Source organism: Oryza sativa, chromosome 5 (genome assembly GCF_034140825.1).
Source record: "Oryza sativa Japonica Group chromosome 5, ASM3414082v1".
NCBI classification, from domain to species: domain Eukaryota; kingdom Viridiplantae; phylum Streptophyta; class Magnoliopsida; order Poales; family Poaceae; genus Oryza; species Oryza sativa.
In genome coordinates this window covers 3,702,442-3,716,547 of record NC_089039.1, presented here as the reverse complement: position 1 = coordinate 3,716,547, position 14,106 = coordinate 3,702,442, and the positions used below count along the sequence as shown (strand labels likewise).

Below are 14,106 nucleotides of genomic sequence, written 5' to 3'. Positions count from 1 at the left end.
ATAAAGCCATAATTTCATGACATTTCTTAACTTAGTTATGTGATGAGTAAAGTCAAGAGAACATAGCTAGCTGCAAGAATAAAATGATTTTTCATGAGTATGTACGTTCATAATCTTGTTTTAAACAAAGTATAAATTTCAATTGGAACACACGATAAACTACAAATAGTATACTAGTACATAGTAGAACCCAGCGTCAACGAAAGAACACTGGTGAGTCGTAGAGAGACAACAGAGACAATGCAAGTGAGATCAAATAAAATCTTTCTTTGGTGTCTTCGAATACAGCAACCAAGACTAGAATATGTTAGAAGCATCATCTAGGTTACATAACAAAAACTGCAACCATGAAAGAAAGTTTGTATGAAAAATGGATATCGAAATGTCAATCACAGCTTGTAAACTGGTGTAATTCCGAGCAGCTCAAAGCATTGTCGCATCACGACCGCCGTCGCTTGGCAGAGCAGCAGTCGGCTTGTCTCCTCGGGCGATCCAACCACCTGATGGGTTCAACGTAAAGTGAGCCCGCAGTAAAAATCATTTCTTTTGAATGTTTGGTATAATTATTCTCTAGTTTATAAGAGAAACAAAATTCACTTGGTGAACATGTCAGAAACTTTTTTTCAAGTTCTGGAAGAAAGTAAGATTCACCAGGGGAAAATGATGTAAACAGATGGAAGTATACCTGGCAGTTGGTGTAAAATCTTGTGAACATTTCAGAAAGGTTGTACAGGTACTCGCACAGGACATTCGGAAGTAGGTTGGTGCACGCCTCTTCCACAACCTGACAGACACAGCAAACGTAAATCAGAAGAGGGGAAAAAAGCTTTAGTTGTGAATTAAGCCATATTGTTGACTAAACTATGAAATAGAATTATCGGTGTTTGTTACACCTCGTAGGAATTATCTGAATGAAATACTATTATCTGAATGATGTAATGTATGACTTCTAGTTTTTCCATTGTTCTTGCACTAACCACACCTAAAGTTGAACAGGAAAATCTCAGTAACATGCACCTACTTGTGGGCTAAGCACAAACAACTCCAAACAAGAGCACACAATCAACATGCTGTCAGACCACTGCGGCTGTTTGCTGTTCAAGAATAAACTGGACTACCCTTTTTAGCTCATTTTTAGTTCCTAGGCCTTATGAAAATATAGGTCTGAAAAAAGATCTTTAAGAAAAAAGATTCAGTTAATAGCGCCAATGATACCTCTGCAAATCGGATCAGGTACAGTCCCAAGACACGCTCATCTGGATGATCAAGAGAAATGGCACCACTCTGAGAAGAAAAACAGGAAAACAGAGTCAACGTGTTTAAATCCATGTCTGATAGCTGAAAGAGAACGAATAATTGATGATGGAACTCAAGTAAAAAAAAAAAGATGATGGAACTCTAAAATAACAACAGCAGGACTTTATAAAATCAACAATAGAATCAGTGCATAGAAATAACACAAGTATTACCATTTTCAGCTCTTCTACATCCTTGTTGGATTTCCTGATTATAGAGCAAATGCGAGCATGAGCATACTGAAGGTAAACAGCTGTATTTCCCTGGTGACAAAAAGGAATGAGCTTGTCAATAACAAGTAATGAGAGTAAGCAAGAAGGTGAATGGGTTCACCAACTACTTACTAATATAAAGAATCTGCCCAGAAACTACTCAAGAACATATTTTTTCATTTATGCAAAAGAGCGACCACTATAGACTGTGATTTTCAATATCCAATGCAGAACATAGAGCAACAGATCCTTCCACAAATACTGGAATACATCATAAGCAAATATGTGGCGCATAAAAGTTTTAACACAAATAAAATTAATGGAGAAAAACACCCTTTTATACAAGTAAACAAATAGTGGAGTCTAGAAATACCTTATCACTCAGCATTTGTTCAAAGCTAAATGTGTAATTGGTAAGACGATTGTTCTTCAGATCTGCATACCTGTGTTTATCAGGCAGAAAAACATAAGAGTACTAATTGGATAAGCATTTAAAAAGCTTTGTTATCATATTTCAGTTCAACATATTTGTCTTCCTGAAAGAAGAAATCTTGTACATACTTGACAGCGCCATATCCTACTGCTTCTGAAGTCTTTTCCAGTTCCTCCTCAGTCCAATCAACAATTTTACCTAAATAAATTCATGAACATATTTTACCTCAGGCAAACAAAAGAGAGAGAAACTAGAAAATAATGACCGTTTACCATTTTCTGTTAGTCGCTGGAGAAGTTCTGATTTACTCCGAGATTTAGCCTCATCAAGTAGCTCTATCAATCGAACAACTTCGGTACTACGAGTTCGGAAACGCTTGCCATCTGATCCAAGAACAAGACCAAACCCAACATGATTCGTTTTTGGATATTTCTTTTCTTTTGGATCTGGAAGCCAGCCAGCCATTCTGGCAGCCTGTTAACACAACAAAAGTTTTAGCAAAGGGAAATGAAATAATATATCTAATTGATTATCTGATAAGAATTGCTTGCACCAAGATTATGTAACATGTTATGAAGACAAAGGGCGCATTCTTACATTAAAGAACATGTCAAAGTGCTGCTGCTGTCCAACATCTGTTACGTATATTATCCATTCTGCCTTCTCAACATTAAGACGGTACCTGCATAAAAGCACAAATAGAACGATTACATTCACAAATTCTGATCCTGTGGAAATAGACTGAATCAACTACGAAAATATATTCACTTTGTTTCTGCAAATTATAGCTAATATAAGAGTAATTGCACTGTAGGAACACACCAAAATTATCGATTAGCAACTCACCATAGAGCAGCTAAGTCTGTTGAGGCATAGTTAAAGCCACCGTCCCTTTTAACCACTATCAAAGGGATTTGATGGCCTTCTATGAATATCACTTTAGCACCCTCGCTTTCTTTGATCAAACCTTTGTTATTCAACTCTTCCAAGACTTGTGGAATAAAAGGATTATAAAAGCTCTCTCCCTGAAAAGAATAGCTCTCTTCTCAACACTACAAAATATAAATCAACAAGCTGCTTGGATGCTCAGGGAAGAAAACGACAAACATAAGCATTTCATGATACCAATAGCCAAAAGTTGGTTGAAAGCAAGTACACACAGCTACAGGTGCTATTGTCAAAATGGATTAAGATAAAATGCAGCCATACAAGCTGTAACAGATCATAAACAGACAAACTGATGTTTTTACTAATAAGAAAGAAATCCAGAAATCCAACTAAATTAATATTAGTGCCATCGGAAACTTCAACAAATACATATCGACAAAACAGATAAGTGAAGCCCTATAAATATCTCCTGAAAATATTGACTAATGGATTCAGCTAAAAAGACAGAAGTTCAACAAATTGAATGTGTTTCTAACATCCCTGGAATATGAACGTCAATACATCTTCCAATAGGAATCACAAGCTATGCAACAGAGAAATATCAAGTAAAAGGACCCCAATCAGCAACTGACTAATTTGTAAAATTTTGGCAGCAAAATGTTTCCACTCTTCATATGAAGATGAGGTACACCTTGTTGAGTCATGTAAAACTAGTGGTTAGTTATCAGAGACTTTTCAAAATGGCTCAGATGGGAACAAGAGAAAGAACAATCTATCCAAAAATATCATAAAAATTGATACAGTAAAAGTTTAAGTCTCAGATCCTATATAGAAAAGGAAAGGGATGATGGTTGCGCAAATATTCTACTAAAACAACAAACAGAAATTTCAGGTAGCAAATTCATGTTATTGATAAGCAACCTTCTAAAGAAATATAAGTCGCGTCCAATAGAGTGTGACACTACCTTTTCTTCAAGCTTTACATTCAAGAGCTTGTAAACCATGTCAAATTCATTCCTGCTGATTTCACAAATCTTGTTCCAAGCAGCACGGTATCTCTCTTCCCCTCCCTACAGTTAATATATTTCTTAGGCATTGTATGAGGATGATAAGATGCAATTTTAACATACTCATTTTCTATCTCTAATGGAATGACACGCAAAGTGTTTCCATGTCTCCCCCCCCCCCAAAAAAAAAAAAAAACATTAACATATTCCAGATCCAAGAAGGTGCACTGACCTGAAGTCTAACGACTGCTTGTTGAGCTCTGTCTTTAAATTCTGCATCACCATCAAAGCGGTTCTTGGACGCTTTATAGAAAGTCTGTAACAGATGACCAAATTGTACATGATACAAACTAAGTGCTACTTTGCACCTTTGGCAAAGATAAATACATAACACGAAGAAATTAAGTCTAATTGGGACACAAGGAAGCAACATTGTCCGATGAAGACAAATACATTTGTACACAACTGAACATGCAAATGGTAGTAACTAAATGAGATAATGTGTGCATGGTTTCTGTATGATTACAGTGTAAGGAGTGTATGTTGAATGACATACATATTCAGAAATAATTTTGAGCACAGCTTTAAAGTTCCAAAATATTGTGATGGATTACTAGGAAGGGAAGTAGGCAACCACCAAAATAGGAAATAAGCAGCTACAAGCAAGATTCGATGCATTGAGTTTTCAAATCAACCTCCTGGCCCACACTACTTGAGCTAAAGATATGGGGAAAAAAGGCAATGCGATGCAATGCAATTTGGTGCGCAAAATAACATCACATGATTCACAAATTTCATCCATCAGTTATTGGCCTTTTGCACTTTCATAGGCATAGAACACTAAAACCTAACAATATTGTATGCACAGGTTAAGCTTGAGAAGTTTAAGATGCCAAATAAATGATATAGACAAGCGAAGCACCGTATGAGTCCTAACATGAACAAGACAATAACTCAGCACTGTAATTTATTTTTATACAATTAATTACGTACTCAAATGTCAATATTTTTATGATATAGGTTTTGACATGGATATCCCGTATCGAACTAAATACACATTTATATACTTTAATTGAGCATGCCTTACTTTTCATCATGCATTTCTATGTTTTCATGCCAGACGGCAAGTGATATATAGCAGTCTAGCATCAGTGCAGGGAACAGCCTTACCTGAAGGTCACCAATAGCCTGGCTACCAATTTCCTCCCAATTTGGAAATTTTTCAAATAGATATTGTATGAGCATTCCAAACTGCAGAAACAAAGATCGGCACAGTTTAGTATGCAGTACAAAACCAGTACACTGTCTCAGTTTTGAACACCTCCAAGAGAATAAGCATAATTGTAGTACCTAGTTTCTAGGAATAACAAGTAGTAGAAGTTTCCACTAAAATAAGATATCAGGGCTCTAATACCATGCCATAAGTACTTTATAAGCATGTTTTCAGTATCCATAGAAAGGAAATCTAGATATTGACAGTATAACCTAGCCACTGCAAGGTTATAAAGTTCAGTTACGCAGCTAAAGGAAAACACAACAATAATCAGGTCGAGAAATCAAAATTGGGTTATAAAATGTAAGAAAGTTAAATTGTACCAGAGTACAGAAATAGTGCATACTTTGGCAATAAATAAAGTAAACTAAAGTGTTCTACCCTCCTACGTAAGATTTCATGGAAAATAATGTCAGCGGAACTATTCAACTAATTGCAGGCACAACAGATAGCAATAGCTAAACCTTAAGTGCATCAGGATGTAGAGAAATTGAAGGCATGAAGAACATCTAGGTACTCCCTTCAGTTCACAATATATCTCCATGGCCATCATTCACACGCCAACAATGCACTAACTATAAGAAAATGTTAATGCAGATGACCAACATACCCCTACCATAAGGCATGCCACAATTACCCAGCCTATTTTGTTGCACGAAATTAGGGCTAAATGGTAGGAAGTTATATTAACTACTCTCAACTCCACAAACATACATTGCGATGTGGAGGGAGTAAGAAGATAGAAGCAAAAGAAACGGTCCCATCAGGGAAAAAAAATTAGGGCAGACTGTGCATAATCCAAGCAGCATCAAACAAACAGGATCAACAAACTAAAGCATCATAAACAACATTTGCAACAACGAGAAGTAGTAAAGCAGTTTGAAGTCACAACAAGGCCTGTTACCTGTGTGCCCCAGTCCCCGACATGATTACGGCGGAGAACTTCAACATTGGAAAATTCAAACATGCGGGCAAGGGTGTCTCCAATGATTGTTGATCTTAAATGCCCAACATGCATTTCCTTGGCAATGTTAGGGGATGAGAAATCAAGCACTGCCCTCTTAACTGGCAGGATTGGTGCCCATGTTTTGATACCATTCACAAGCATATCTTGTATTCTCTGCAATATTGTAGTTCACTGATGCTTAGCAGGAATGGAATGAGTAATCCAGTAATGCCAGGATACTTCACAGATAAAAGACACCAGACCTTTGCAACCCAGCTGTTGGACAAGACAATATTCACAAAACCAGGTCCAGCGACAGATGTGGATTCAATAATATCAGACGGAGGCAGGTTCTTCGCAATGGCCTGGAAAAATGTAATGGTCCAGTATGTTAAGTCTAACAGAGTTTCAGCATGCATAGAAAGAGAGGGAAAAAGCAAGGAAATAGTAGTAACAGAGCCTATGGGAGAATTTTCTTTGTCTATGAAATTTTCTTGAGGCAAAACACCATACTTCAACAAGTGAAGATCATTCTAACCTGTCCAATTGCATTGGGGTTCTTGAAACTTGTTCCAGATCCTTTAATTCTTGACCATAATCCCATTGCATTGTTGCTGAACACGATTTACAAAGAATCACTTGATTAGCTTGTAAAAGGGACTCTAGCTAAGAGTAGTAGCAAGCAAAAATATCGTTCATGAGATGCAAAACAGTGGCTAAAGCAAGAAACCAATAACATACCACTGGTAGTCACCAAACTTTGCTGTGCAGACTTCAACCATAGGATCGACTTCCACTTCGGGAACCGTAGTCCGGAGTGATGCAATAACCAACTTGGAGAGCTGTTGCTTCACACTCCCAGCTCCCTGTGCAGACAACCAACACATTTTCCAGATTTAACGAGCTCAAGCGAGTAGCAAAGTGGGAAGCACAAAAAATACAGTCATGTCCAGACCCAGCAATCCAAAACTCACCACTGCTGCAGGTTCCTGCGACTGCGTGGCGACGGAGGTGGAGGTCTCGTCCCCCATGGTGGTCGCGTAGCAGGCCCTCCTCGGAGACCTTGCGGAGGAAGATGCTCTACAATGACCTAACTAGAGATAGTCACCACCAAAATGAGCAAACGGTCCCAATCAAGCAACAAACATATGGAGCTCTAAACTCAAATCTTAACTCCAGCTAGTTCAGTTGCGAGCCAGGGAGAACAAATCTACACCCTCTTCCATTACAAACTACACAAATTCGCATCATATACCAATTTTCCTCAGCAAAAACGAATTCAAAGCAACGCCCTCGCGCAACCAAATTTGAGCATCATCGTACTAGTCCATTCTAGTAAACCCACCAAAATAATAAGCCCACTGGTTTAACACGCCGCGTGCCCGCGAAATCCCCTAAACATGAAGACCTAAACCCTAAACCGCACCAAAACCACCGAGAAAAATCCCCAAAATTACTGCCGCGGAATCGGATAAGGCGGCAGGTGAATGAACGGATTGGGGGGGAGGGAGAGGCCTCACCGAGGCGCGCGGGGTGACGACGAGGCGGAGAGGGAAGCGCGCGGGGGAAGGCGCCGCCGCCGCCGCTGCAGTCGCTGTTGCCGTTGCCGCCGCCGCCGCGAGAGCTCGCATCTTCTCAGCCACGCCTCGTCAGCCGGTATAAATACCCTCCCCACCACCACGCGTGGAAGACGGAGCGCGAGGGTTTCGCTTTTTCTTTTTCTTCTTCTTTTTGGGGCCCGGAATGGTATTTGGATTGGGCCAAGGATGGCGTCGAGCTATCTCCGCCGTCGATCCCGACCGCATCGTGTGGCCATGGATCGTCCGGTTGGGTTAGGTAGGTCCATGTGGATGCATGGTTGATGGCCTCGTTCGTTCGTTACAAGAAACCTCTAATCTTCTGTAATAAATACTGTTCACGCATTCGGTTTATAGGATTCAAAAGACAATTCCTCTAGAATAAGGCCTCGTTTATTAGTTCCCAAAATTTTTTTCTAAAAACATCGCATCGAATCTTTGGACACATGTATGAAGCATTAAATATAGATAAATGAAAAAACTAATTGCACGGTTAGGAGGAAAATCGCGAGATGAATCTTTTGAGCCTAATTAGTCCATGATTAGCAGCCATAAGTGCTACAGTAACCCACATGTGCTAATGACGGATTAATTAGGCTCAAAAGATTCGTCACGTGGTTTCCAGGCGAGTTATGAAATTATTTTTTTCATTCGAGTCCAAAAAACCCATCCGACATCCGGTCAAACATCCGATATGACACCCAAAATTTTTTTTTTCGCGAACTAAACAGGCCTAAACACTTCATGCATTTGGAGTAGAAAGAATCTACCCACTCTTTACGCTCGAAGATGCTTCAGCAGTGATAGTACTCGGTTGCTCCCAGTGATGATGATGAGCTCATTGACTTGAAAAAGTTTTCTGGTGATCGTTTCTTTCACAACCTAAAGATTAAGGCCTTGTGTAGTTGGGAAAAAAATTTAGATTTGGTTGTCACATCGGATATAAGGACACACATTTAAAGTATTAAATGTAGTCTAATAAAAAAACAAATTATAGATTCCACCAGTGTCGGCGATATAGGCCCGGGGGTATGCGAAGTGTGGGAAAGTCTCCTTCCCGTCCAGCCACGTGGCCATATAGCCTGGCCCTCCCCTCACATCTTGGACAACGCAGAGGCAGACAGGGGGCCTCGGGGTGCCACGTCACGCTCCTCGGGCCCTCGGGCTGCCTCGCCCGACTGCCATGTGGCGGGGGGAGTGAGTGGGGCGGTGGTCGAAGCTGAACCGCCATCAATGCGCAGCACCCTAACCGTCCATTAGGGCGGACGTGCGGTGCTGCCCGATTGACCCGCGTCAATCGGGCATGACCGGATTGTGACCGGTCTGTGACCGGTCACGTCCGATCGGATGGGTGGCGGTGCCCCCACATTCCGTCCTGTGCTCGGCGGAGTGGGGGCAGGTATGCCCCGTCCCATCAATGCATCGTCTGGAGCTCCCTCCACGTGAGATGAACCGCCAAAGGTCTCCATTCATTTAAAGGGGAATGACAAGGGTGTCCCCCATGTCAGGTGGGGGACGGCGCTGGGCCCCACTCGAGGACGGACAACTACTTAGCTTCCGGGTGAAGGCACGAATGGTGGTCCGATCCAAGCGGCGTGGGTCCCCCTCCCATGAAGGAGTAGGTAGAGGCGGTGCATGTGGTATCCCCTTGAACTATAAAAGGAGGACCTTACCCACCGAAAAGGGGGGACAACTCTCAATTAGCCTAAGCCCCAGGGGAAGAAGAGTGAGAGTTCTCCCTGGAGTTTAGGAACCTTTGTAACACTGAACCCTAAATCCTACGTACAGGAGTAGGGTATTACGCTCCATAGTGGTCCGAACCTGTATAATCCCAGCTCTCACGCGCGGTCTCGGAAGACTCTAGGCGAATATACGTTCTTGATCAGTGCGCCCTTTCCCCCGGCCGAACTCACAAAAGGAGGGTCTCTCGATCACCCGCTAGAGAGGATCACTCCTCAACAACCAGGAAACTGCGAGATGAATTTATTAAGCCTAATTAATCTGTCATTAGCAAATGTTTACTGTAGCATTATATTGTCAAATCATGGCGCAATTAGGCTTAAAAGATTCGTCTCACAATTTACATGCAAACTGTGTAATTGGGTTTTTATTTTGTCCATATTTAATACTTCATACATGTAACCAAATATTCAATGTGATGGGTGAAAAGTTTTTTGTTTTGTGAACTAAACAAGCCCTAACACAGAGAAGCTTGATTCTGAGCTAGACATAGCGAAGTTGAGAGCTGAATTTGACAAGGAATTTCGTCCAGCTCTAGTCGCTGCCATGCTGATGCTGCCTCACTCTGTTGATCATTACACAACAACATTCCTACACGGGCCACTTCATAACAATACTAAAATTATTCCGTTGTACCTAAGCTCTCTTGATTTTATGATTAGGATGAAGGGCTTGAATGAAGAGGATAGAAGACACCTTTTAGCTCATATCATAGAGCGTGCGGTTGCTGTGTCTTATGATTGGTGCGCACTATTGGTGGTCGTTATCGACCAATTTCGACCGTCAATATTGCTCATTTAATGAAGACTAGCTATACTTGTAATGCATAATTTCCAAATGAAATATCTATTTGCACTATGTACTATGCTACTAACATATATACAAGAGAAGCACACATAAATGGAGAAAAATTGACGGAACATAAACGAACAATTAATCGGAAGCCGTCGAGAGATAGACTTATGGATGGTTGGGCATCTAAACCCAGTAAAATAATATCAAATGGGCTCAACCATTACAACTACTGGGCTGAAGAATCAACGAGGAATACATCTGCCGAGTGGTGGGCTGATTGGGCCTGGCCAGCGTTTGGTTCGGCCGAACCAGTAGCTAGCCCAATCAGCCCAATTTTTCACCAGCTGGTAGTTATCAACATCCCAAGGCGGTTATGACCAGACTGGTTAAACTTGAAGAAACCGTCGTTGGACACATGTCACAAGGAGGTGAAGCAAGAGGGAATATACTCATTGGATACCTTGAGTATTTCTACTCTCCAAGGCACCTCATGGTCTATAAATACCCCTCCTCTCATTCATTCCCTCACACACTCAAGGAGAAGATCAAGAGCTCTCTCTAGTTTAATAGTATTCTAGTGCTAGTGGAGTAGGAATTAGAATAGTATTCTTAGTCCTCGAGTCTTCAGAAGAATTCGGATATGGCTCTAGCAACTTTTCTCTCTTCTTTTATAAGACTTATCGAATTAAAAGAATATTCTTATTTATACATCTTCGATATTTCATTCCATTCATTTTATCTGAGTACCGACTTTATTTTATACTTGCATCAATATAGTTTTGTAGCTAGCCTACCAGAGAGATGCAATTTGTGTGGGTTTAATGTCTGAGTATTCGGTTACTCTATATCGGGAGCTCGGATGTAAAGTAGTATTTAATTATGTAAGCGTGGTGCTTAGATTATTAGATATCATTAATTGGGCATATATGTTGCGGGATAGTAGAGGTGGGCCGCTGACGGTGACAGCTCAGTACGGGTACTCCTCACGTTAATATATATTCCTAAGACAAATTCCTGGGGAGGGTACTCCTCCGTATTTAGCTCCGTTTGGACGGCCATGTTATCGTAAGGAACTCGGCAACCCGGGGTGTTCTCTCGAAACACCAGGAGGGCACTGTTAGGAGGTATTGATTGCATGACTGTATGGTAGAAGTGTAAACTAAAGATGTTTATATACCATAAGTAGGAATGAATTCTTTTCTTATTCTTTCTCCACTTAGCTTACATGATATTTTAGTAATGATATCTTAGTTCTTTATTCTGTGTGTCACCTTTATCTTACCCTTGAATTTACTTAACCCCTATATAGACCTTGATGTATACAAGTAATATATAAACTATTAGCATAATACTCTCTTATCATATCTTTCTCTGGGATTAAATAAATACGATACCTTGGAATACTCCCGGGTGAGATGCTACAATGGTATATACGTGCGCTTGCGGATCACATATGTAACCATAAATATAACATGAATATTTCCACGTCATTACTAGGAATATATTTCTAGTGTTATCGTTAAGAAATATCAACACACACCTTTGGTAATATTGAGAAGCTAGAATACTATTTTGGTACAGAGTTAGATCTGGGGTGAGATTAGAGACTGATGCAACGTTTGAAAAATTGGAGATGGAAGGAGGGTAGGTTAAATATGAAAGTTCCAAATTAGAAATTGCCAAGCTGGCAATAATGAGTTGGTTGAGGTATCAGTTGATTTATGCTGAAAAGTTTGTTTGCAGTGATAATGACTTTTAGTTGGATCTGGGGTGAGATTAGAGACAGATGCAACATTTGAAAAAAATGGAGATGGAAGGAGGGTAAGTTGAATATGAAAGTTCCAAATTAGAAATTGCCAAGCTGGCAATAATGAGTTAGTTGAGGTATCAGTTGATTTGTTGGTTGAGGTATCAGTTGATTTGTGCTGAAAAGTTTGAAGACGTTGTTTGCAGTGATAATGACTTCGCCAAAGCTGTTTTAGCTGGGCTGGACAAATGTGAAGAGCTGGGATATGAAGATGTTGAATTGTGGAGCGACAGTCAGAGAGCATGTGGCGTCCTGAGTGATTTTGAAACTATCAATATGGATGACAGGAATCGGATGGAGTGCATGCTTCTTAGGTTTAAGTCAACTAGGTTTAAAAGATTGGTCTCTGTGCAAAAACCAAGGGAAATCAAAGATTGGTCTCTGTGCGAAATCTTGTTCATGGTTGATGATATTCTCATAGAGAAAGTTCATTCACGCTACCTTCTGCGTAATTTGCTAAAGAAGTGGTCTCCATATTTGAGAGGACAATCCATCTATAGCATCACACGTACGAAGCTCACAAGGTACATCATTCGTACGAAGCTCACAAGGGACATCATCCGTAAGTTTGGTATGAGTTGTTCTCAGAATATGTTCTATCTATTTTTCTGTATTGTTTTTGGTCTTAAATTGTTTGGAACTCTGTTTTACCGGCTACGTACATAAACCAGAGTCAACTTTCTATTGGAAGGTTGAAAAAGGACATAAATTTGAGGAGTTGATGAAGATGTTTATTTTTCTCAGACGTCATAATATAGACCTGGTCATTCACCAGTTTGATGAAAATCTTCAAGTCTCCAAAGGGATGTCATGGATTTTTTTTCTGAATTTGATGTCCTACAAGTACTATTTTCTAGTATAGATTGTGTAATTCTCAACAAAGGCATTAGATGAATATGATGGCCTGGACACCACCACTGTAATCCTAACAGATGAGGAGGAATAAGTGGAGGAACTAAGGCTATGATGGCCTGGACACCATCACTGTAATCCTAACAGATGAGGAGGAATAAGTGAAGAAACTAAGGCCCTGTTTAGTTCCCACACAAAAGTTTTACACCCTGTCACATCGAACGTTTGAACACCTGCATGAAGTATTAAATATAGGCTAAAAAATAACTAAGGCTGCGTTCGTTCGTGTGAGATGGGGTGAGAAAGCACCTCGTTTTCCGCGCGCAAGCTTCCCAAACTACTAAATGTTGCATTTTTTGCAAAAAAAATTTCTATATGAAAGTTGCTTTAAAAAATCATATTAATCTATTTTTAAAATTTAAAATAGTTAATACTCAATTAATCATGCATTAATGGCTCACCTCGTTTTGCGTATCTTCGCAATCTCCTTCTCCTCAAACTCACCCTAATTGCGCGGATTGTGACTAATTTGTGAGACAAATCTTTTAAGCCTAATTGCTCCTTGATTTTACAATGTGGTGCTACAGTTAACATTTGCTAATGACAGATTAATTTGGCTTAATAAATTCGTCTTGCTGTTTACTAATGGATTCTATAATTAGTTTTTTTATTAGTGCCGAACACCCCATGCGACACCCTATATAATACCCGATATGACACGCCAAAACTTTACACCCCTATATCTAAACACCCCCTAAGGAGGAAGCGCTAGAATACCCGCTTCCCGAAGACGAATCTCCTCAGCACGAATCTCTGTAAGAGCTTCCATCAAAGTAACACGGGGTGCCGAGCAAGCAACTGTGCACGAATCGACTCATACACGGAGCAAAGACGAGTGAGAAAATCATAGATGCGACGAAGATCCATGTGAGAACGCTGACGCTGACAGCACTGACAGGTACGACAAATATCAGGGCCCAAAGAATCAAGCTGGCGTCAAATGGAGGATAACTGTGTATAAAACTCATCCACGAAAGCATCCCCTGCTATAAACACTGCTCCTAACGCACCATAGCAAGATAAAGAGCATCACCGGTAGGTGCATAACAATCACGGAGATGTGTCCACATAAGATGAGCAGAAGCAAGGGTGACCACGTCGCCAGTAAGATGAACCTCCATACCAGCCACAAGAATAGCATAAGCACGAGCATCCTCATCCAATCAAGCCTTGTACATAGCATACTGACCCTGATAAGTCTCTATAGCATCATCATAAGT

General features: G+C 40.4%; 1 protein-coding gene across 3 annotated transcripts; it reads right to left on the bottom strand.

The window, feature by feature from the left end:
* Positions 1-92: 92 nt before the first annotated feature.
* Positions 93-7,780, bottom strand: LOC4337898 (arginine--tRNA ligase, chloroplastic/mitochondrial). 3 transcript variants are annotated; one of them, NM_001420215.1, is made up of 18 exons: positions 7,576-7,755; positions 7,030-7,145; positions 6,797-6,921; positions 6,594-6,669; positions 6,319-6,420; positions 6,014-6,229; positions 5,007-5,087; positions 4,069-4,152; positions 3,795-3,899; positions 2,788-2,966; positions 2,539-2,623; positions 2,214-2,415; positions 2,070-2,139; positions 1,882-1,951; positions 1,470-1,559; positions 1,216-1,284; positions 686-784; positions 93-500 (listed from the first exon to the last, which is right to left on the bottom strand). In NM_001420215.1, the coding sequence occupies exons 2-18, from the start codon at positions 7,084-7,086 to the stop codon at positions 390-392; spliced, it is 1,821 nt and encodes a 606-aa protein (NP_001407144.1). In that variant the 5' UTR covers positions 7,087-7,145; positions 7,576-7,755; the 3' UTR covers positions 93-389. The 3 variants fall into 3 exon arrangements, with proteins under 3 accessions (NP_001407144.1, XP_015639785.1, XP_066166316.1); XM_015784299.3 differs by having other exon boundaries at positions 248-500; positions 7,030-7,149; positions 7,576-7,780; XM_066310219.1 differs by having other exon boundaries at positions 248-500; positions 7,030-7,135; positions 7,576-7,780.
* Between the last annotated feature and the right edge of the window lie 6,326 nt (positions 7,781-14,106).